Source organism: Thermobia domestica, chromosome 18 (genome assembly GCF_964235325.1).
Source record: "Thermobia domestica chromosome 18, izTheDome1.hap1.1, whole genome shotgun sequence".
Taxonomy (NCBI): Eukaryota; Metazoa; Arthropoda; class Insecta; order Zygentoma; family Lepismatidae; genus Thermobia; species Thermobia domestica.
The window spans coordinates 43,118,736-43,142,633 of NC_137471.1; the positions used below are offsets into that span (position 1 = coordinate 43,118,736).

General features: G+C 36.2%; 1 protein-coding gene across 7 annotated transcripts in view; it reads left to right on the top strand.

Moving 5' to 3' along the window:
• Window positions 1–23,898, top strand: part of LOC145675879 (uncharacterized) — a 143,822-nt gene that overhangs the window by 47,421 nt on the left and 72,503 nt on the right. For all 7 annotated transcript variants that reach the window (XR_014129236.1, XM_081746669.1, XM_081746670.1 and 4 more), the window contains exons 8-13: window positions 5,913–5,987; window positions 10,848–10,993; window positions 12,236–12,399; window positions 16,412–16,506; window positions 21,112–21,256; window positions 23,840–23,898. The exon at window positions 23,840–23,898 is cut by the window's right edge and continues 14 nt beyond it. Coding sequence is in view for 6 of the 7 variants with exons in the window: in XM_081746669.1 (XP_081602795.1) it covers window positions 5,913–5,987; window positions 10,848–10,993; window positions 12,236–12,399; window positions 16,412–16,506; window positions 21,112–21,256; window positions 23,840–23,898 (684 nt within the window). In the remaining variant the exon portion in view is untranslated. The remainder of the gene's footprint in view (window positions 1–5,912; window positions 5,988–10,847; window positions 10,994–12,235; window positions 12,400–16,411; window positions 16,507–21,111; window positions 21,257–23,839) is intronic.

A 23,898-nucleotide genomic window follows, 5' to 3' on the forward strand; every position in this document is an offset into this window, starting at 1 on the left:
GGAAAAATGAGAGCAGAAAAGCTATCCCGAGAGTCCCCTGAATAATATTACATCATTTGTTATCTCTGCCAATCAGGAATCACTTTTCATTAAAATTCAATATATATGTCCATTGTTGTGACAATTTTAAATTCTTAACAGACATAATACATTGTTAACAAATCTTTATATTTCTTTTAACATATATTAACTAAAATAAATATTAATTAACTACCTAAATATTGAAATTTTCTACCTGAATATTGAAAAAACGCATAAATAAATTTAACCCTATATTGTCCTTATATTCTACCTTTCTTCTTTCTTCTCTTTTCAAAATGTCCTCCCACTCTTCATTAATATTCAAACCACTATTCCAGTTCATAGCTTTATCGTAAACTTCGCTTCTTTCCACTTTCTAACTAGTTGTCTCCCTTCATATTCCAATATTTTTGCTCCTTCCCACTGTTTCATCGACGTGCTTGTAAATGGCATTAGTAGAGATAACAAATGATGTAATATTATTTATGATTTCAGTTGGAATAGTAGTCTGAAGAAAGAAGTGATATACTTCCGAAACTGTAACATTTCTAGTTAATTTATAATAAAGATTATAGACAGCCTTGTAAGAAAGTTGTATTTAGTTTGTGTTTAAGATGGACACAAGGCCTTTTTATCATAATATCCATATATTGAATTATAGAGATGTCTGGCCAAAGATCAGTGTTTAATCGTCAGGGGTTAGATCCAGCGTTACATCCTGAGTGGACGCCTTGGTTGAAGGAGGTTAAAGTGGATGTGCATAGTGCATTTTGCGGGGATGCTCGAAAAGTTTTTCATTGAGTAATATGGGAGTACAGGCAATTAAAAGCCATGCAAAAGGACCAACACACAGGCAAAGATTGGAGAGTAACAGTACAGTAAAAAATCAAAGAAGTGTTGTGGATATGTTTAAACCAGTTCAAAAAAAAAAAAAAAAAAAGCAACCATCACGGAAGTCAACAAAAGAATTAAAACAACCATCTGTTAAAGGCTTTGTTGAAAAAGATAAAGTGACGTTTGCAGAAATATTGTGGGCAATGAGACTTGTAGTGAACAGAGAATGTTACAATTCCGGTAAAAAATATAATATACTGTTTAAACAGATAGTGTAATTGCACAGAATTTTAGCATGGGCCCTTTGAAGTGTAGTTATGTTATTTGTTACGGCCTCGCACCATACTTTAGAGACTGTTGTGGATGCAGTAGACGGGTGTCAGGACATTCTAGAGGGTTTTGATGAAGCGTTAAATAAGGTAGCCCAAAAGGGGCAGATGGACATTCATGTGAGGTTTTGGAACTATACAAAGGAGGAAGTTTTTACGAGATATCTTACCATGCTTCAGCTGAAGATCTCTTATCTAACAAGGAACGGACACGAACGTGTCATCCGGACATCCGAATCAAACCTAGTTTATTCGATAAATATAACAAAGATATGTTCATGCACAAAAAATTAGGTGTCCTGGACAACGCAGGAAGTCCCTGGGGCCCATTAACCCTGTTAGTATAAAGAAAATCGTAGACTCACAGTGAAAGAGCTATTGCATCAACACTGTTCATTGGAAAGTAATGGTTTATAGTTCATTCTCTTCATCATGAAACAAGCTGTCCAGAGATGCTTTGTATTGGAGCCCATAACACACTTGAACAGGGAAAATTGGGAGAATGTCGGAAAAATTCCCTCCAGAAATCCCTCCCATCAACTTTGGCCCCCTCTAAAGTGGCCTCGGGTAAAATCACATAATCAAAATTTATCTCCAAAAGTAATATAGGGGATAAGAAATGTGTGTACCAAATTTTGTGTTGATAGACGGAATAAATATGAGGGAAAATCTTGGATACCAATACACACTTACTCCTCATACCTATTCTCCCAATTTTCCCTGTTCAAGTACGTTATGGGCTCCAATACATAGCATCTCTGGAAAGCTTGTTTCATGTTGAAGAGAATGAACTATAAACCATTACCTTCCAATGAACAGTGTTGATGCAATAGCTATTTCACTGTGAGTCTACAATTTTCTGTATACTAACTGGGTTAATGGACCCCAGGGACTTTCTTTATTGTCTATGGCACCTAATTTTTTGTCCATGAACATATCTTTGTTATGTTTATCGAATGGACTAGGTTTGATTGGGATGTCCAGAGTGACACGTTCATATCCGTTCCTTGTAAGTTTAAGGAAGGACTTTCAAAAGTGCCTCTGAAGAAGATTCTGCAAGTCAGTATGGACGGACCTTCTTTGAACTGGAAATTTCTGTCAAATCTAAAAGAAAAAATTGAGACTGATTCTATAGATCCACAGTTATTAGCAGTTTAGGATCATGTAGTCTTGATGTTGTTCATGGGGCATTCCAAACAGGTCATGGAGCTGCAAAATGTAATGTTAATAGTTTTTCAAATGGGCTTTCTTATTTGTTTAAAGATAGTCCAGCACGGCGAGGAGACTAAGTTGCATCCTCTGGGACTTCCAATTTCCCCCAAAATTTTGTCAGGTACGCTGGGTAGAAAATGCGAAGTGCGCAGAAAGGACATTGGAAGTATTTCCCTACGTAAATAAGTACTTGAATTTAGCTAACATTCCCATCAGTGTATCAGAGAAACATGTCAAGAAAGAGTTGACGATTTGTTAATGCCAGCAAAATTGGCGTTCTTCAAGACTTGACAAAAGAACTAGGGAAATTTTTAAAAGCATGTCAGTCTTCCAAACCTACGGTACCGTTCTTGTACAGTCCACAGCAAAAAACCTGCAACATGAGCATGTAAGTTTATTGTAAAGCGTCGAAGTCTTTTGCTCCAAAGTAAGTATGCAGGAGAGGACACCGAGGTTTCTCCTGGCGTGATTCGTGCCACTTAGATGTTATGTTGATTCCCTGGGCTGTTAGGCGTAGTTTCACAATAAACTTACATGTTCATGTTGCAGGTTTTTTTGCTGCGGACTGTACAACACACCAACCGTTAAAAGCTTGATAAGACGATGTGTTAAAGCAGGTGTTATTGAAAAGTGTAAATCAGTCAAGAAATTGAGTTCGTTGGATTTGGAAAATTAAAGACGTTTTGTTGAGATACAAAGATGTAGACGTAGGATTTGGGGGAAGAAAAGCATTAGGTAAATGTGGAGCTTCTGTTCGGCAGAAAGCGGAATTTTCTTTGCAATATCAATGGTTTCTAGTGGCAACAATCAAAAAGATCTTGGAATGCATCCCTTTAAAAAGTATCCCCTTGTTCGTGCCGTGTCATCTCTTGATCCAGAAGTTGTTTTGAAGGCGCCATCTTTGGCTCAGGAGCGAATGAAAACATGTATTCAGATCCTTCATTCCAGTAATCAATTGTCAAAAAATGTGGCAGAGAGAGCAGTTGCTCAGTATATGACTTTGTGTATGTTGACAAAAGAGGAATACCTGGGAATCTTTGAAAACTTTTGTGAAACTAAAGATGATCTGCACAAATTCTGGGCAGAGTTTGCTTAAGAAAGACAAGAAGTTTACTGACTTAGGGGTTGTATTCAAAATTGTTCTTATATTATCACATGGAAACGCAACAGTTGAATCTGGTTTTTCAGTCAACAAGAGCCCGTTGGTTAAAAATTTGCAGGAGGATTCAATTGTAGCACTGAGACAAGTACATGATGGCATTCAACACGCGGGTGGCATTAGCCACATTCAGATCTCACAGGAATTAGTTAAAGCAGTTAAAGGATCTCGGACATGATATGAAATGGCATTGGAAAGAAAACGCTGTGCAGTAAAGTGAATCAATCAGAAATCAAATAAAAAAGCGGAAGCTAAAAGAATTAAATGACTTCAGGGAAAAATAAGAAACGCTTGGAGAAAGCTCATAGTCTGGAAGCTGAATAGATCAAGAAATCAGTGAGATTATGCAGGACTTGTAGAATAAAACTACTTTAGTATAAGAACATTGTATATTACGTTGTTTATTCTAAAACTAAAAATTATTAATGACAGTAAAACAGTAGAATTGTAAATTTTGTTAAGATAAAACTGTGTGGATAGGTGAATAGCATGAACGATTGCAAATGTATACCGTGATGATTATCTATGTTCTAAAGTTTTGGATGTTTTAAATTTTATTGATTTTAATTATTTATTTTCTTGTCTCAATATTTAATTGCAATCGTTCATTGGGGAGAAGGGTGGACATTCTTAAATACATAAATACACCCTCCATTCCAAAAGAAACCGAACGTTTTAAAAAAAAAAAAAAGCAATGTACATTTTGGAACAAATTATTTTTATTAATCAATGTATTCCCCTTCTGCATCGATACACATATTTGCACGCTCCAACAAGTTGTCAAACGACTTCTCCATGTCCTTTATTAGAATGGTCTTTAGGACGGCGGTCGTCGCCTTCTCAATGGCATCAATCGATGCGTGCCACTTTCCTTTCATCGCCAAATGCAGTTTCGGGAACAGATAGAAATCGCACGGAGCGAGATCTGGTGAATAGGGCGGATGATGCAACCGAATAATGTGATTTTTGACCAAAAATTCAGTTACAAGTCGCGAACAATGTGATGGTGCATTATCGTCCAAAAGAGTCCAACTGCCAATTTCGCGATATTCGGGCCGAATACGACGAATTCTTGCCAGCAAACGCTTCATGACGCCCAAGTAAAACTCTCCAGTGACTGTCTGGCCGGGCTGAACAAATTCTTTGTGGATAATTCCTTTTGAATCGTAAAAACAAATCAGCATCACCTTAACTTTTGACTTCACCAAGCGACTTTTTTTGGGTGTTCCTTCATCCGGCGCTCTCCATTCAGCACTTTGCCGCTTTGTTTCGGGCTCATATTCAAAATACCACGTCTCGTCACCAGTTACAATCGATTTCAAGAAGTTTCGATCCTGCCGAGCACTTTTAACGATGTCTTTGCAATGCGCAATTCGATTAACTTTTTGGTCTTCTGTGAGTTTGTGAGGTACAAACCGCGAATTAACCTTCTTAAGGCCCAAAACTTCGGTCAAAATGCGGTATGCGGTTGTTTGAGGAATGCCTAATTCCATTTCAATAACTTTCACCGACGATTTTTTGTTATGTTTGATGTATTCACGCACTTTTTCGATGTTTTCCTCCGATAATCCGGTTCTGGGACGGCCTGATCTTTCGTCATCATCCAGCGTCTCTCTACCCGATTTGAATCGCCTGAACCACTCGTAAACTTGCGTACAGGATAGACACTCATCACCATATGCATTTTGTAGCATTTGGTGCGTTTCACTAAAAGTTTTACCCAGTTTAACACAAAACTCAATTGCAGCTCGTTGTTTGAAACTCATTTTCCGACCGATGTACACAACACACTGACAGTTGAAACGCAATAACTTTGTTGCCGTGCATCCAAATGTCATGACATTTATACCAGTTGTCAATGAGGGACTACGCCATCTACCGGTAAAATATTACAACAGATGGCACTAGTGGTACTATTTGTTTTCAAAAGTTCGGTTTCTTTTGGAATGGAGGGTGTATATTCTTAAAATTTATGTGTTCTCTTACTGTTAGTTTCTTCCACTAGTCCTGGAAAACTTGGAAAATTCAGGGAAATTGAGTTCAATATTTTTGTATGAACCCTGAATAAGATGTTATGAAACCTAAGAAAAGGCTGTGAAGGATATGGGATGAAAATAAATGGGAGAAAGTCAAAAGCCATGGTGATTGGGCCTGTACTTATAGGATTTTCAGCTTACATATACAGAAAACTGTATGTAAGATAAGATATCGTTTATGGAAGATAATATTTGAAATTAACAGTTTTCGAATTGGGAAAATTGTATGTTGAAATTTCGAGTAGATTTTTTTTTATTTATTATTATTTTTTTATTATTTTTATTTTCCTCATACTTGAAAAGCTTTCTTTTATTTTCTAGATAAATCGGAGGTAGAAAAAGTATTCTTTTGGCGTATGGATGGAGTGATACACGGGATGTTGGTGTTGAAAGCAGGTATTTTTAAGTTTTGATAATTTCCTAATATAGATTATTAATTCCATGTGTTTATTGCTGTTAAAAATATAATCGATATTTTTGTCAAGTTAAAAGTATATTTGTGAAAAAAAAAATATTCATTGCTTGTATTTATGTACGTACATTTAGGTTAGGCTACCATTTGTTCAAGTTTTTGCAATATTTTTTTTTCAATAATACTTTGGTTTATTTCTTCTGTACACTATGAACGCTTTGGTTTATAACGTGAAACAAGTAAAAAGGCTAATACTCACCGCAAAAAATAGCAGAGTTATCTTCTACATGTAAGAAGCGCTTTCGGCAGAAACACTATCTTCAGCGTGTTTAAAATTCAAAAAGCAAATAAAAACATGAAGGAGAACATAGAAAAAAGGAAAAAAAAAGGGTTAAAAGAATTAAGAAATGTATGGTTTTGGTTTATAGTTTACTGTACCTAGTATAAAGAAGAGAACAAGAACACATTGTCACATCTACTTCAATAGACGTTTAAATTCATTATTTGTCAGTATATTTTTTTTAAAAATTGCTTATGAACCCCCTACGTGCGTAATTTTTGGAAAATTTTCTTGTAAGAGTGGCGTTGTTCGTAATATACCATGGCGTTTTCTAGGTACAAAGTCATTATTATTATTATTATTATTATTATTATTATTATTATTATTATTATTATTATTATTATTATTATTATTATTATTATTATTGTGCGTTGTAAAACGTCAAGCATTAAATTACTCAGGGGTGACGCCACTTTCAAACTATATTGGTTTCTACAGAACTAAAAAAAGTTTTAAAAATGCCGAAAAATTAAGCCACTGAAGCAACAGTTTTGTTCAGAAATTACGCAGCTGATACAAGATACGGAAGCCCGTGTATTTACGAGCTACGCACGTTAAGGAATTAATAGTGCTTGGATTTTATTAATCTGTCCCAGTTTTTTTTGGGGGGGGGAACGTCCTAGGTTTTCCCTATTATTATTATTATTATTATTATTATTATTATTATTATTATTATTATTATTATTTTAATAGTAGTGGACACCCTAGTTTAGGTGGACTATAAGGTAAGAGGACAATACAAAGTTATCTTTTAAAACCAGCCTCATGAGTTTCCTAATATTTCTATAGTTTCAGCATGACGTTGTTGACAATGGTGACATTATTCCTTGGGCCTTGCGGAGTCGAATAATGTCCAGTTCAGCTGGCAGGTGGCAGCACTTATGTGGTCAAGGTCATTTGTTGGTAAGCTCTGCGTTTCGAGCATACCAACAGCTCATAGGGACCATAGAGCACACTGTGAAACATCGAGTGTTTCTTGTTCGCACATACTTGGTGAGAGGATCGATTGCCACCACGTAACTAAAATTCAAGAATTTTCTCGAACATCGATAATAGTTTCTTCTTTCAGTGGTGGGTGATGGTTTCCACGTTTACTTAATAGTGTTTTTCCTCATTTCCAATTATTCGTTTGCGTGAATCGTCAATTGTGCAGAATTCTTTCGGACTTCAAACTTCTACCTGAATTCCAATTGCTGGTGGCAATCGATCTTGTCATTCAGTAGTGTGAACAATAAATAATATCTGTTCAACTGTGTACCCTTTCGCTGCCGCCTGCTATATTTCGAGAATGCTGAACTTACCGATACATGACCTTAATCGCGTACCTGTCAGTTGTACTGAACACTTTTCGATTCCGTAAGACCCAAGAATTAATATGTCGCAAGTGTCAAGTGACTTCAATATCTGCAAACTCAGGGACTGGTTCTATAAGAATCACCCTTATAATTACTTTCAGAAGGTATCAACTCTCCTGATTAGATTGTCTTCATATAAAGTAGAATTCAGTGACGAAACTTTTTCTGCAGCTTATGTTTTCTTAAGCGTAATAATGCATTCACCATTGAAGCTCCATCGTGGCTAAGTGATTTGTGTACGTGGATTTGGAATGGGAGACCTAAGTTCGATTCCTGGCGGGAGCTCATGTAGAGTGGACCCCACGTTAAACTGTAGGTTCACGTCTCATATAGTCTCGCTAGTGAAAGGGATGCTAAACTGAAAATGAAATCAACCTTTAGTGCCATTCTATAGGTGCTTGTCTCTCTTCTATGTGACCTTAACTTTATTCATAAATATGCATAGAAAATATAATGTGACCTTCTTCTTCTTCTTCTTCTTCTTATTATTATTATTATTATTATTATTATTATTAGTAGTAGTAGTAGTAGTAGTAGTAGTAGTAGTAGTAGTAGTAGTAGTAGTAGCACCACCACCACCACCACCACCACCACCACCACTAGTAGTAGTAGTAGTAGTAAAACGTCCCTTGATGGACACATTTCAATAACAGACATCTCCATAATAAGGACAGAATGTTTTGTCTCGGCAAAAATATGTTTGCTATTATGGGACAGAATCGTCCCGTTTACTGACACAACCTTTTTTTGTTTACGACAAACGTTTGAGAAACCTTTCACATCGGACAAGAATATTATTCTCAGTTTATATGTATTTAGCACAGTAAATACTTTCTGCACTTCGAAAATAAATGTACAATACAGTATAGAAAATCGCTTCCCCACATGATATATTTTTCACAAGCCTATAACTTGGCAAATTACCACAGAAAACGGTTGCAAATTGCACTTGAAATTCTTTTCCCTCTTCACAGTAAATTGCTTCCTAATGAAAATCCTAGAAAACTTTCAATAATTAAAAACAACCTTGAATGTCTATATATATAAGGTTAATACATAACAGTGTAATATATAATATAACAGTGACGAAGTCAACTTTAATTGGGGGTATTATTTTTTGTATTTTTCTTAAAGCCTCCACATTCCTCTGCCTTGGCCAATTACTTTGGGACTTATTATAGGGCAGTCACAACTTGGCTTCTGCCTTTCTTTCTTTTTTATTTTATTTTATCCCCCTTTCTTATTCGGCTGTCCTTTCCTTACCAGGTTCAGGTGAGGTAACTTTTATCCCATGATATCTTAAAAACTAGCTTTCCGCTGATGGAATGGTAGAACGTGGCATGAACTGTGCATTTTGGGTGATTAAGACACGACTATAGGGGACATGTTGCCCGTTAGCTATCACCATCGCAGCTGGATAGGGAGTTCCGAAGTGATGATTGTTTGAAGTTTGTTGTAAATGCACTGGCTTCCAACAAGCAGTGCCAATTGTGAGAGATTTTTTCAAAGTATGGACTGATGATAAGTGACAATCGTACAACAATGAAGGAGGAAAATGTGGAAACATGTATCATGCTTACATTTAATGCTTAAATGCAACCTGTGCCTATGTGTTTTCAGAAGACAGCAAAACTTTCCTACTCATAGTAAGTTTAGTTACTGATTTTTCCTCAGTTTGATTTGAAAAAGTATAATTTTCTATAAATGAAATTGACATTGTCAAGTGAAATAATCAGCGTATTTTGTTTTTAGGTAATTAATGGTTTATTTTTCTAGTGATCTATGAATAAAATTAACAATTGTAAAAATGTCAGGGAATTCTTTTCCACAAGAGCTACAAAATGCGAGAACTTTATTTGGAAAATGCGACAAAACGCGAAATATGAAAAACGAAACGCGAAATTTTCAAATTCTTAGTGCGAAAAACTCGTGCGCCTACGTATTGAGGAAGACACCACTTGGCAATCACATTGCCCGGGAATTAGAGAGGAAAAAAGGAATGGGAAGGGAAGGAAGCGACCTGGGTACCATTATATTAGATACCAACCTGACATACGCGAAATAGAAAATCTTCACTCAAGAAAAAGCTTTTACATTTTTTTTTTTGACCGAGTGTCCCTGCCGGGAATCGAACCCGGGACCGATCGCACCAAGCGTGAAGGTATTAGTGACTACACTACTCGGGACCCCGTAGAAATTTCAGTGGACTAGGTTTCTCTTCAGACCCAAGTAAGACTAAGTGCTAGAAAAATATCTTCAGAAGATATAAGTAAGAAAAGCTGAAAAGCAGAAACCGGATGTTACGCATTAAAAACTTGGAAAATACTCACTTAACATTTATAAAATAAGCAGTAAAATAGCACTAAAATGTAACTCGAAATAATGAAGATAAATACTCAATAGTTAAAACATAAATTTAAGTCACAGAGAATGCTCAAAGAATATAGAAAATACCTATTTGTTAATACTTTCTTTTACTGTATATATAAAAACACATACATCCGTACGGCTCAAACATCCGTAATGCATTCCACATCCTGAATAATTCACGTTGTTTTATAAACCCTTCAATAGTGCACTATAATTTACTAAAAATATTGTATGTTTTTCTTATACCTCCCTTAGTTTCACAGATGTTTGGATTTTGTTTTCACCCACTGACTGGTGAAACATTCGCACGTGTGCAAGCAAACGGTCACTCTCCTACTGAGCATAGAAATCACTTTTTTCGCAGAGCGACGTGCAACACGTTTCTCACGATTGCTCATTTTTTAAAATTTATTTTCTGTATTCCGAAAATATTAGTTTTATATTACTGACCAACATTACAGCATGTCTGGTTTATATTGCTGACCTACATTACAACTTACGTGGAGGGGGCAGTCATGTTATGCCCACCACGTTACTCCCCTCTAGCGTCATCACTACCAATAACCAGTGAAAAAGTTGATTCAAAATTAATGAATTTTAAAACCTGCATTTTTTTTTATTGGTATGTCCAGATAATTTATTTCTCTATTTTTAAATTAATGATGGTGAGACATAATATTATCAATTAGTATGTAAGACTGAAAGTCTGTAGTGTCATAAGTGAAAAAGAAAATAATATGGATACAGACGTTTAATGAATTCTTTTCAATCTGTTTCAGCCATCAAAATGAATACTTCTTTTCATGATGGAAAGTGGGTGGAACCGTCCATGAAGTTGACGTCTCCTGTAGTACTTACTCAGTTGCTTTGTAATAGTACACTTTTGTCTGTATGGCTGAGCAACTTGTTGAATTCGATATACAAGGTAGGTTTATATTTTCAAAATGTGCCTGTATCCTGAGATCAATAACAAATTTCCGAAATGGGCTAATATAGAGTTAGCGTTCCCGATTTCAATCCTTTTCTTTCACTTTCCTCTATCCTGGACGTCATTTATTCTCCATTGCTTCTCTCTCAAATCGTCTTGTATCTTGTCCTTCTATGTCATTTTTTGTCTTCCCTTCTTTCTTTTACCTGTTACATTTAGCTTTCCAATTTCTTTCCAACATAATCGTCGTTTCTTCGTTCTACATGCCCCAACCATCTCAGCTTCCATTCTTAATAATACTCATAGATCTCACCTTAACAGTGCCTCTCACATAATAGTTCCTTATTCTATCGTTCCCAGGAGTAAAAGTGGATCTGGGAAGGTAGAAGACGTATGACGTCATGATGTCAGTGGTAGAGCGCTCATCTGTGGTCTCAGTTAGATCCCAGCTCGGGCCAAGTGGACTCTGCGTGGTTTTCTTGGGGTTCTTCGTTTCCCTTTTACTCTCTTCAGTCCACCATTTCCTTTATTATCATCATTACTGTCTTGCTTACCCTCGGAGCATAATCATGGAACGTTGGAAAACAAAATGGTCATACTAGATAAGCTAGTTCTTGTTTCTTCTTGTTATCAGTGCTATACTTAATTACTTGTTCCTGAAGTAAGAATTTAGATATTTAAATGTTACTTTAAAAGCTTTTGCGTTGTATTAAACTTCGGTATGATTATAATAATGTGCTAATATTTTCTTTAGATTGTTTTGGTTCAGATTTAATGTGGGTTTCTTTATAAGAAATTCTAAGAACTGTCTATAATCTAAATTTTCGTTATATTGCGTCGAAAGAAAAAAGCAAAACGGTAGCCTCTACGGTAGAAGGATTGGTCGGCTTAGCTTAGCGTCAAGTGTATAGGTGTTGAACGATGAGTAATAAAAGAAAACATACTAATAGCATCTAAAGGAATAATCAAGAACCTGTAAATAAAGAATTCCAGCGCACAATAGTCAGTACAACAATGTCAAATTTGAATAAATGCTGCATTTATAAAAATACTTTTATCGTGAATTTCGTGATAGTATTTAATAGTAACAACACTCAAACATTTCATAAATTTTATACACTTTGACGAGACGTGTGTAATCCTAAAAAATTCTCACTGTATACCATCAGATTCTTTGCAGTGTAACGGTTGGAAATCATGGTATTATAGTATTGTTAATGTTCCTTCTTTCTTTTTCAGTTTGAAACCCTGTTCACTCCAGTTTGCCTCTATGAGCTGAGGCAGAAGATTCATCCACTAGCTCAGGAAATGTATTATCTATTAAAGGATGCGAAGATGATGACACAATCAGCTGTTGTCATTTGTGACTCACTGCAGATCCACGAAAGCAAAGCCAGTAGAAGGTAGTCGCATAGCTAAACACATTTTTAAACTTCTCATGTTAAGTGAGTTCAAATGGTATTTTAGTAAAAATTCAAATTTTCTTGTAGAGATCCCACATTTAAACTTCATCAGGAATGAGGCATAAGAAAAAATGATTTATTGTAATAATCATCTTATTTACTTGTAATTGTGATTCCTTGTGTAGTTACAAGTAAATATAATGATTGTTAAAATTCCTAAGCGTGTTAGCATATTGTTTGTAAAGATTTATTGTATTTGTCGGTAACAAATAACCTAATTTCAAACGACTTAATCAATACAATATACTACAGGAAGTTCAGGAAGTTATACAATTCCGGTGGCGAATACTAAATAGTGATGATTTTGTATGTTGTGTTTCTCTCTCTACGTAGTTGACACTAACATGGCCTTCACAATGAAACAAGAGTATTAATTCTTCAGCACTATATAAAGAACCCCAGTTACGGAAAAATTGAGAAACATTTATACAGAAGCTTCAGGAGACACGTGCTTTACATACATCGAGTACTAAACACTTAAAGAGAAAGAAGGAACAAGCTATGGGAAGTGTACTCGATTTACTGAGATTGATTAAAAAAAGTCCTTCAACAACAATGGTGACAAAGAAGAAAAGAGCGGTTAGCGTACGCGCCTTTTGCGTGGGAGACTCGGGTTCGATTCCTGGCGGGAGCTCATGTGGTTCGGATTCCACGTTAATCAGTAGGTCCACGTCTCATATAGCCTCGCTGCTCAAAGGGACACTAAACTAAAATCAACTCAACTCAACTCAAAGAAGAAAAGAACAGACGTAAAGGCCGCAGTGGCCCTTAGTCCGAAAGTAATGGAATGTTGGTCATTCTTACTTCAAAAGTAATAGAGTCCAGACTGCAGTGACTCGTAGTTTGAAAGTAACCAACATCCAGGCCGCATTGACTTTTTGTCTAAAAATAACGGAGATCTATGCCGCAGTAACTTAGTTCGAAAGTAACGGACATCCAGTCTGCAATGGCTCTTAGTCTGAAAGTAATGGAATACTGGTCGCAGTAACTCCTAGTTCAAAGGAAGCGGAATCAGGAACGTAGTGACTCTTAGTCCGAAAGTAACAAACAAGTAGAACGCAGTGATACTTAGTCTGTGAGCAGTAGGCATTCATGCCGCAGGTACTTACTTCCAAGGTAATGGATGTCCAATTCGCAATGATTCTTAATCCGAAAACAATGAACGTCCGTTCTACAGTGACACTTAATCTGCAGGTAATGGACATATAGAACACAATGGCTCTTAGCCTAAGCAACCCATATAAATTCTTCCAGTAAAATGATGTATTTGTACACATAGCTATCAGGAAGAACCTATTCCTGTTTCTTTACAAGGCTGTACAGGAATTACAGCCAGAGGACTAAGCGTGCTTTACGCAGTATTAACATTAGTTCATGAAACACTTACTTTCAGTGGAGAGTAGTTAAAACGATTAGTATTCAAAACATGAGGCATGATTTCATTTGAACATTTACTTTGAGTTCAAGGCTACTGCGTAACTAGAAAGTACACGAAAACATATCAAAGCAAAAATTTCTCGTTAGGTATTTGGCATCATAATTTAATGCGTACTCATAGAAAAAGCTCTGGTTTGCTTTCATTTCCAGATTTTGCCGTGATTCGTTGCGTTCATGACTTATTGACCACTATATGCAACTAATTCCAACTTGACATTAGCACTAAAAACATCAAAAGAATTATTTTGATCTCTATTTAATGCTATGCATATTTTCACGTATTTGCGTTTTTTTAACAGTTTGTTTATTTGTTAGTATTATTTAATTGTTTACTGTTTGTTCTTAGTATTATGTGTTGGTTTTGGTAGTTTCATTTACTGTTATGTATGAAATAGATAAACATAACATGTTATGTGTACTTGAACGTAAAACATGTTAACGACATAAGAATGTAACGTTTTGCTTATTATTTCTGTAAAATTAAAAATACCTAACATTAAAGTTCAGATGGAAACGTTACTGAAGCATAATAATGTGTGACCGAAGAATTTTAGAAGTATGTATTGGTCTTCTTATAAGTTACAATGAGTTTATTATTAAACCAGTGATACTACCTAATGGGGAGGATTGATTGATTTATGTATATGTATGTCCTTTATCAATAGAGAGGTTATATAGAACAAGATTACAGTTTAAGGTGGGATCTGAACCAATATAGTAGGTTCGAAATGCCGTCGGGAATCGAATCCTTGATCTCGTACGCAAAAGGCATACGCACTAGTCACTAGATCAATGGATGATCGACGAAACATATTTTTACATAAACTCTCTGGTTCTTGATTAGGCCTTCAGGTTTCTTACCTTCTACGCAATCCCCCAAACCATAGTTAATCAGATATTGTTCTATCTGAAGTTTCCATATCCGGTATTGTTTGATACCTTCAGATATTTTGGTGTTGTGCCACGGTGGCTCAGTGGTAGAGCGTTCACCTCTAGTGCATGGGGTCCTTGGTTCGATTCCAGCTCACGCTAAGTAAGCTTTGTGGTGAATAAACACAGCATGTGCGTGGGTTTTCTCTGGGTTCTCCCGTGTCCTCCCACTTCATTCCACCATATCATTCATATTTCATCACCACCATCCTTTAGCCTAGCCGGCATAACCGTGGGACGTAAAACTGAAAGATTTCATTTCCGTTTTGTATATTAGTGTTAAATTTTGTACTGCTCTTTATGTAAACGGAAACGAAACTCGTTGTTTTGTAGTTGAAGCAGCAATCAAATTATATTTGGCTGCGATACTTACTCGTAAGATTCAAATTACTAGTATACTCACTAGTTAATAGCAATCTCACAACTGATGTTGCTAATACTGTAAGTGTTTGTGTAGTTGACTGGAGTTAAACCAATTACTTCTGAAGATTGAAGGACGTTGAATGTATCAGTTGCTCTTCTCGTAAGGTTACAGTGTGTTACTTAACCTGATAAACAAGAACACAAAATTATAAATGGCCGAAACCATTCAGGAAAATTCGTACAGAGACAGTCAATAAGGTATATCGCACTTGTCTCCTTTAAAAATCAGCTCTATACAACAATTTGTACTGTCGAGAATTTGCTATCCTCAGGTTTTTCTCCAAGTATGGGAAATTATTGACTATGTATTTATTTCATTTCCGGCAACATTCAAAATTTCACATACATACTTGCTTTATTACTAATGAACTGTATAAATCGTAGACGCTTTTTATTGAAAATAATTGTTTATCCACTGCACGATCAGATTTAGATTGTTGTACTTTTGAGAATAAGTGAATTCTAAGCTGTACAAAAAGAACAAAGCTCTTCATAATAAAACCTTTTTACTTGATAATATTTTTCGTGTCGAATCGCAGAAATCTCTGTTGGCATGGTATATCAGTAAAAAAAATGTGGTCCTCATTTTTGACCGGAGGATTTTCTTGTTCTAATCTCCTCTATTACTATAGTACTACATAGATCTAATAATAATATAAAAATTTAAGTATTGAAGTTAAACTGACCAATTTGAGACTTCGTTTTCCGTTCTCTTTATATGTCTCATGATACATTTATCTACTAAGAATTTTTACGTAACACCTAGTTGGTTAGCGCACGAACATCGTGTTCAACTCAAAATGCTTGATTTCTGGTAGTTCTCTTGTTTCATGTATACACTCCATCTATTATACTTTTCAAGGATGTTATAAAATAGAGGATCTGCCCATGCTACAAAATCGTGAAGCCATAGGTCACAGCTTCGCCACACCTACTCTGCCCACTCCGAGCCACTAAGATCGCAATGTTCCGAGCCAACAATCATGGCGGAAACGAGGGTAACCAATCAGACGTGCCGGCTCAGACGATGCCCTGTTGTTTTCTGGCTTCATTGACTTCATATGATGAACATACGTATGGGCAGATCCTCTATTTTATAACATCCTTGATACTTTTATTATTTATTTGTTTATTTATTTAATCTTTATTTATACATTTTTAGGTGTTATGACTTGAGAAGCAGTATTATGGATTTATTGCCGCGGCTCAGTTGTTTTGCGGAGTTTCTTTCAAAAGATGCATATAAAGTCCTTAATGGTAAGTTTATTTAAACACTAACTGAAATACTCGTTCTCAGGGTTCCCACTCGTTATGGAAATCCTGGAAAACCTGGAAATGTCCTTGAATTGATTTTGTCCTGGAAACATCCTGGAAATGTCCTTGAAAATGCATTTCTATCCTTGAAATTTACTGAAATACTGAATGTCAGATTTTTCATAATTATAATAAAGATTTTAATTGATTGCTATTTTTGTTTGCTATTCCTGTTTTTGTGTTGAATAATAATTTTGTCGTGATCCTGCATGTGTGGATGGTTGGTGGGCTTTCTTTCTCCCAACAGGGTGGTTGGCTGGGAGAACTTCTTTCTTCTTCTTCATCCACTAGTCTGTCAAACCATTCTTGGATGCTGTCTTCACTAGCACTATCCTTCAGAAACTGTGATTTGTACCAGTATCAATCCTCTCGCAACAGTGCATACTCTTCAGTAAAATTTCATATGAGATTATGTCTATAAATGAGGAACTCTTACAACTCCATACTCATTTGAAAAACATGTAATATAATTCCTTTTCCCCCCTCATTATATCTGTCGCACTGTCACGCAATGCAGATGACATGTACGAAAAACAGATTTTTGTTGTTAGTATAAATTTGTTCGGTGCACAATTAAAATGTCATGTAGAAAGAATGAAAATACATGTGCTGGATGTGGGTGGATCGGGTGGCTGTAAGGGGAGTTGCGAGAAAAAAAGCAAGCAAATTACTCTCCGCTTTGTGTATTTAATTATTGTGTATTAGTACTGTACTTGCATTAATATTCACTGCATAAGCTACTGTACTTTTCATTTCACTGTTGTGAGTTTTGAACCTACAGTTGCAATCCTGTTATAACTTTCTGTGTCGAAGTCCTGAAAAATTGGTGATTTGTCTTGGAAACGTCCTGGAAATGTCCTAGGTTTTTTTTTTTGGGGGGGGGAGGTGGAACCCTGCGTTCTTCACACGAGAAGGATAAGGTTTATGCAATATACCGTATTTGAAGGTAAAGAATGAGTGAACAAAATAAGAAAGAGCGCCATCTTCGGCGTTGCTCCTGTCAATATGAGTGGAATCAACGAAAAGTGATGTCTTTGGTGTTCTCTCTGTTCATATGAGTGTAATAAATAAATAAATAAATAAATAAATATTGTATTTACGCGATTTTAAGACCCGCTTTTTTGTCGTTTTTTTGCCTCCAAAATCAAGGTGCGTCTTAGATTTTTGTTATGCAAATTTAGGCCAGATTAGATGGAGTTTTGCCAAAAATTGCTAATCCTGTTGTAAAGAATGTGTATTTTGTGTGTACAAACAGAATGCAGAACTGAAATCGTGCATTTAACGCGAAATAAAAACCCTTTAAAATTAGCCCGCAAAGCAGTGGCAAATGAAAGAGATGAATCATTCTTGTGAATTTACGACAATGGAGATTGTTCCTTCCCCTGATACTGATAATGGATTGCTATAAAACTGACGCAAGCAAGTGTTGTACCGTAATTACATTAGGAAAAAAGTACCATCAGATGCACATGAATATAGCGTAAATTCCAGTAGTTAATTTCAATGTTTCTTTATTTTCCAGTAACATGATTTGTTTTCCATGTTTAGTATTTTTTTAAAATTTAAAATCAATGTAGTTTTTTTTTTTTTAATTTTCGCCAAGGGTACGTCTTATATTCGAGGATTGTTTTTTCAATTTTTCCTTCAAAATCTTAGGTATGCGTCTTACACTTGAGGGCGTCTTAAATTCGCATAATAGCCGGGAAGCATATGTACGAAAAACGTTTTGTGGCAGCTTTTGTGAAGGTGTGAGAGGTTGATTTTTTTGATTTAGAGAAGCTTTCTGGTGAATAATTTCGATAGAAGTTATTTAATAATTTGATAACTTCATGAGTATTTACTTATGAAATAAACAAAAATAACTCCGAAACCGTTAATTTTAGAGAAAATAGTTACATAACAGTTTAAATAAGAAATTTAATTCCCTTTAAAACGAGCTATGAAAAAAGATAATTGGTCCATAAACAACGGAGATAATGCTTGTTCCTTAAATCGAGTTGTCTGCCATTTTGATTATGTCATCATGTCTACACGCCACGCCCCAGTGAGTGACACCATGGGAATTATTCACGAGAAGGCTCCTCTAAATAAAAAAAAATCACCCTCTCATCTTATCTTCACAAAAGCTGCCACAGGATGACATATCTCCCCTACTATAAATATGGTAAATGTTAAACAACGTCTTTGACGTTGTCCCTGTCAATATGAGTGAAAGAAAAATATACCGAAGAAATAAATATTCCAGCGTTGCCTCTATCAGCTTCTGAACCGCATGTCATTTTTCCTTTTGCCTAAACTTGTGCTCAAATATTATCGGAACTGTCACCAATCAGCTTACCAACCACGAAAAATATGAATTTGAGGACTAGCTCGAGAGAGTAATGCTCCCGGAAGTATGAACGAAATACACGGTTCTGATTGGTTGGCGTTATCCATTTCTTGCCACGTAGCATTCATATACCAGAAATCAAACACTTCCTGTTGTCGGCCCTCGTGACCAAGCGTGCTAGCGCTATCTGCTAGTAACGGAAATCGCTTTTGGCGTGGGTTCAATCCTGGCCCAAGAAAAGTTTTTTTTTTTTTAATTTTCATAACACTCTTTTTATTAAAATAGATGAAAGTAATACTCAAAAAAGTGATTAGTTACTTTTGTGCTGATAAGTAGTGGTGGTAGTAGTTGTAGTAGTAGTAGGAGGAGGAGGAGGAACGGGTTAGAAGCCCTGCAGGGCTCGCTTTGTTCCACCTTGACCGCCATGATATAAATTTTGTGACCAACTTAAAACAGCTGGTTTGCTCCCGCCTTTGGTGCGAGCGGTCCCGGGTTCGATTCCCGGCGGGGGCACTCGGTCGAAAAAGTGTAAAACTCTTTTTCAGGCCAACCACCCTGAATGAGGTTTTCCTGGGTTTTCCTCATTCACACCAGGCAAATGCCCGGGTGGTACCTAACTTGTAGGTCCCAGACTGCTTCCTTCCTTCCCCAATCCTTTCTTCCTTCCCTTTCCCCGGATAGTGTGCTCGCTGAGGGACGTCATCCCTCAAAACATGACGGGCTAAATGGCCTTAGATGCCGAAAGCTCAGAAATCTAAATCCTAAATCCTAAAACAGCTGGCTAGAGTAGCGCACGAAAAAAACGTACTTCCGGGAGCATTACTCTCCCAAGCGGGTCGTTGAATTTGATACTAATATTGAACATTTTAGACATGTTATTTCCCATGCCTCCTACCTCCTCTATTACGACCAGGGTTAAAGTTCAGAGGCGTCAGAAGTATTACTGTTCATCCCGATGACCCCAAAAGCGGTGAATTTGAAACTAACATCCGTCATCCGAGCATTTATCATCTTTTATGCGTACATTTTGCCCGTATTTTTTCCGCCTGCTGAAATTTAAAAAAAAGTACTTGTAAGTAATTGGATCTGGTGAAGATGTATCCAAGCACCGAATTTGTGGCTCTAGGACCTTCCATTCTACGCGAAAAGTTGATGACAGACAGATAGAACACATACACATTATGTTATTAGTAGTGAATATTAGTCATATATTCAATATTGAATTTACTTATATTACACATACCAATAGAAAATACGTAATTTAAATTATATGATGAATGGGGATGCAACTGATTTTTATCGTACTGTATGCTTTTCTGGTGTGAATTTGATGATATTTAAACAGTGAAAAATCAGTGACTGGACCGGATGTCTTTACCATCTTGATAGTCAAGTGAAGGTCAACACGCAAAATTTTCCACGAATGTTTTCGGAAATGTTTACAACTTCGGTAGTCATCAGATACTAAATCAGTTTTCTCATCGAGCAATTTTGTTACTTGTTTACCCTGCATTTCCTCTGTTCTTGAAATGAAAGGTCGTCCACGGTGTTCATTATCTTGTGACGTCATGCACTGGTGAACGTAACATACGGTATTTTCCGTAAGCCTTAGTGCCATTAGAAACGCCCCGTTCTTCCATTTTACTTAAAGAAATTAACTAACACATTGCTCAATCATACAATTGTAAGTGAAGATTGTATATTTTTCAGCATAACTATGCATGTATACTTTATCAGAGAAAAGAAAGATATTTTAATAGGTTCTACGAATGTATGTCTGGTACTCTGCTTGGGTTGTCTTTGGTATGGTAGACCGAGGATTTCCGCTGTTGAAATTATTTGAATGACTATGAGCAGTGGCGTACGCAGGAGTTCAAGACGGGGGATCAAATTCCCACGCCATGTAATTTTAAATGTTTGTTTACCTTAATAAGGTAAATGTTCATTTTTGCGTGCTATCTTGCTAGCGGCTAAAACCCCGAAACTCTGCTTGTATATGCCACTGACAATTAGATTAATTTTGTACTAGGTATACTTCACTTGCTTGTTGTAGTCCAAATATAATGAACAGTTCAATGTAAGTAGTAAGAATTGCCAAGCGTTTTAAGTTATTAAATCTAAAGCATACAATTTTCTTGTGGATATTGGTATTTTTATTATTTACAGAAGATCTATGATTTTCGGCAATCTATCATTAATTATTATTATTTATCTTACAGTGATATTAGAGAACGGCTGGAATGCACAGGAACAAGGTGAGGGTGAATTCATTGAATGGCGTAGAAATTCCCGAATGATGCGCATTAGTCTACCAACAAAAGCGATCGTTTGGCAGATGAATTCAAGTTTCTCGAAAGACTATAGGTATTATTGCATTTAATACTTAATTGAAATTGTGTTATTACAAGATACTCTCCCCTTCCTTTTAAAAAGACTCACAAATTCAAATATTAAGAGATAGGGAACAAAAGTAGGAAGTGGGAGCTGATGTACTAATTACAGTAGCGGTGTAGTCATCAAGTTTTTCTAAGGGCACCCTTTGTCAAGGAGAGCGTGCTTCTTACATTCTAAAACAAGCAAACCAAAAAACTACTTTCACGATGTGAAAGTATCAGATTAAAGATTTTTTTTTCATATTCTATTATAAAAATCTAAAATCTTTATTTGCTGTAAGTATTAATAAAAAAATACATAACAGATGCAAACATTTTGGAGAAGAGACATATCATTTAAGAGACCGGTCTCCCATTTACCCTCCTGTGGTTATATACCTGAATTACACATAAATCTTAAGGTCGTCTGGATGAATCTGGTTGAATAACTAGGTAGTTTTAATTTGAATCACACTATTGCGGTGTGTTGAATATAATCATTAACTTACAATACTCAAGTTATGTCCACTAGATAACAGCAATGACAGAATCAGCACAGTATTTTGCGAACTATAATACACACTTTTTTCTTCGAAAAATTGCCTCCAAAATTCAGGCGCATCTTATGTTCGAAATTAATATTAAAATGTCCAGTGTTTGATTTAAAATTCCCGCCAGTCTTAAAAATGGCATTCGATACCGCGGGAAACCTATCTCTATCTGGCAACATTGGATTCAACTGGCAGCAGCAGTGCACCGATGCTACGAACATGAGCTGTGGGGGATTCACAAGCTTGCTAACACTGTCTCCAACCTGACCCGTCATCACAAGTCCAGAACTAAAGGCGAACCGTAGCGCCTCTAACATGCGACTACAGAACTAACCAGTCGGTCTGTTAGTGGATAACCCATGACGTCACGCTCGAAAACCGATGACAGCACCAACCCACTTACGACGAAACATCGTTCCCCACCAAACGTCCAATCTAATAATAAAAATGGTAAAAATGTTACGGTATTTAAAAAAAAATGCTTAAAAATTAAATGCATAGTCCGTAAAATACGGTATATTTTCTTTTTTTTCTCATAAGGAGATGATGCTGAGTATAAAACGAGAGAAGACTATGATATATTTTAGCTGTATATGTATCCTAGAATTCAGGTTTGAATATATACACATTGTGTCCCATAATTTTCCGGACTAGGGCGAGAAAAATGGAACGTTATACACACTAAAGCTTTTGGGTATATTTTAGGTTACCTGAGATAAATATGCATAAGCGTTTATTTCAATACTTAATAAACAGAAAATGTTAGAAAACTGAAATGTCAGTATGTTTATAAGTAATGGCGATCACTGTTGATAGCGCTCCGAACATGCCGACGTTCTGAAAAAGGACAACGTGTAGTTCTAATTTTAATGCTCTGAAACCTGCTGTTCACTGTATCAGTGATGGTGGGGTTGCGCGTTGCTTCTTCCAATGTGTCAGCGTGCTTCCGGAGCGTTGCCAACATGTCATTGTCAGTGATGGACATTGCCTATAAACATCCCGACATATCAGTTTTCTAGTTTCATGTGTATTATATTTTAAAATGTATGCTTAGGCAATTTGACTCGGATAGATTTACGTTACTGAAAGTACATTCATTGTGCTTATATACACAAATGGAATGCTCGTAAAGCTTATAAAATCACGTGCAAAAATCGTTAACATGAATAGGGGTGATATAATCAGTCGAAGCTCTTTAAATATCTTCAAAAGCACCGAACTCGGTTCTTTTAAGTTTCGGGAAAAGGAAATAGTTAGGAGGAGACGGATCAGAAGGATAGGGGGATGATCAAGCAGAAGAATCCTCTTCTGGATAAGCAAAGACCAGTGACTTGGTGCGTTGTCGCTCACTCAAAAGAGACCATGTATCCTAATGTGGATGTTGTGATCAAACCTATTGAGTTCATGATCACAGACGCTTCAAAACTTGAAAGTAGTTGTCTTTGAATGATACTAAGTGAGTAGAACATGATAAGCATTGTTTTGATGGGGAACTTCTGTAGTCATTTTTACTCTAGCTCTTCCACACAAAAATCTGGCGCTTGGTTAACGGTTCATATTGGAAATACTATGTTCTTGTCACCTGTCACGATAGTTTTCATGTAGGATACACTTTCGCTTGCTGCTTTTTTTTCTTTTCTTTCTTTTCCAACATAATTACTTGGATTGGTATTGCTGTAGCTTTTCATAGGATCCTTCCACAACGTTCAAATTTACCTGCAAGAGCGCGAAAACAGGGTAACTCGAGAAGAGGCATTTTTCCAAGTGCCTTCAACTAGACAGAACTATAGGACACATTATGTATGCACTTGATAATGTAAGTAAAACTTTGATAGGATTTGTTTAGAAAACGTTGATCTGTGCTCAATGAAGGATTTTTATTTTAATTAGAAGTGTTTTCCATTTCGTCTGTCATGTATATTAATTTGTCATTCATTTAGCTGTTTCATCTGAATGATTACTCTATATAGAGATCAAGTAAACTTGAGATAAAACGTCTAAAAGAATGTCAATCCTTTTTTCAGATCCCTGCTGTATTGGTTGAGTACTGATTTACTTCCCAAAGCTGGTCGAGAAGTTCTGG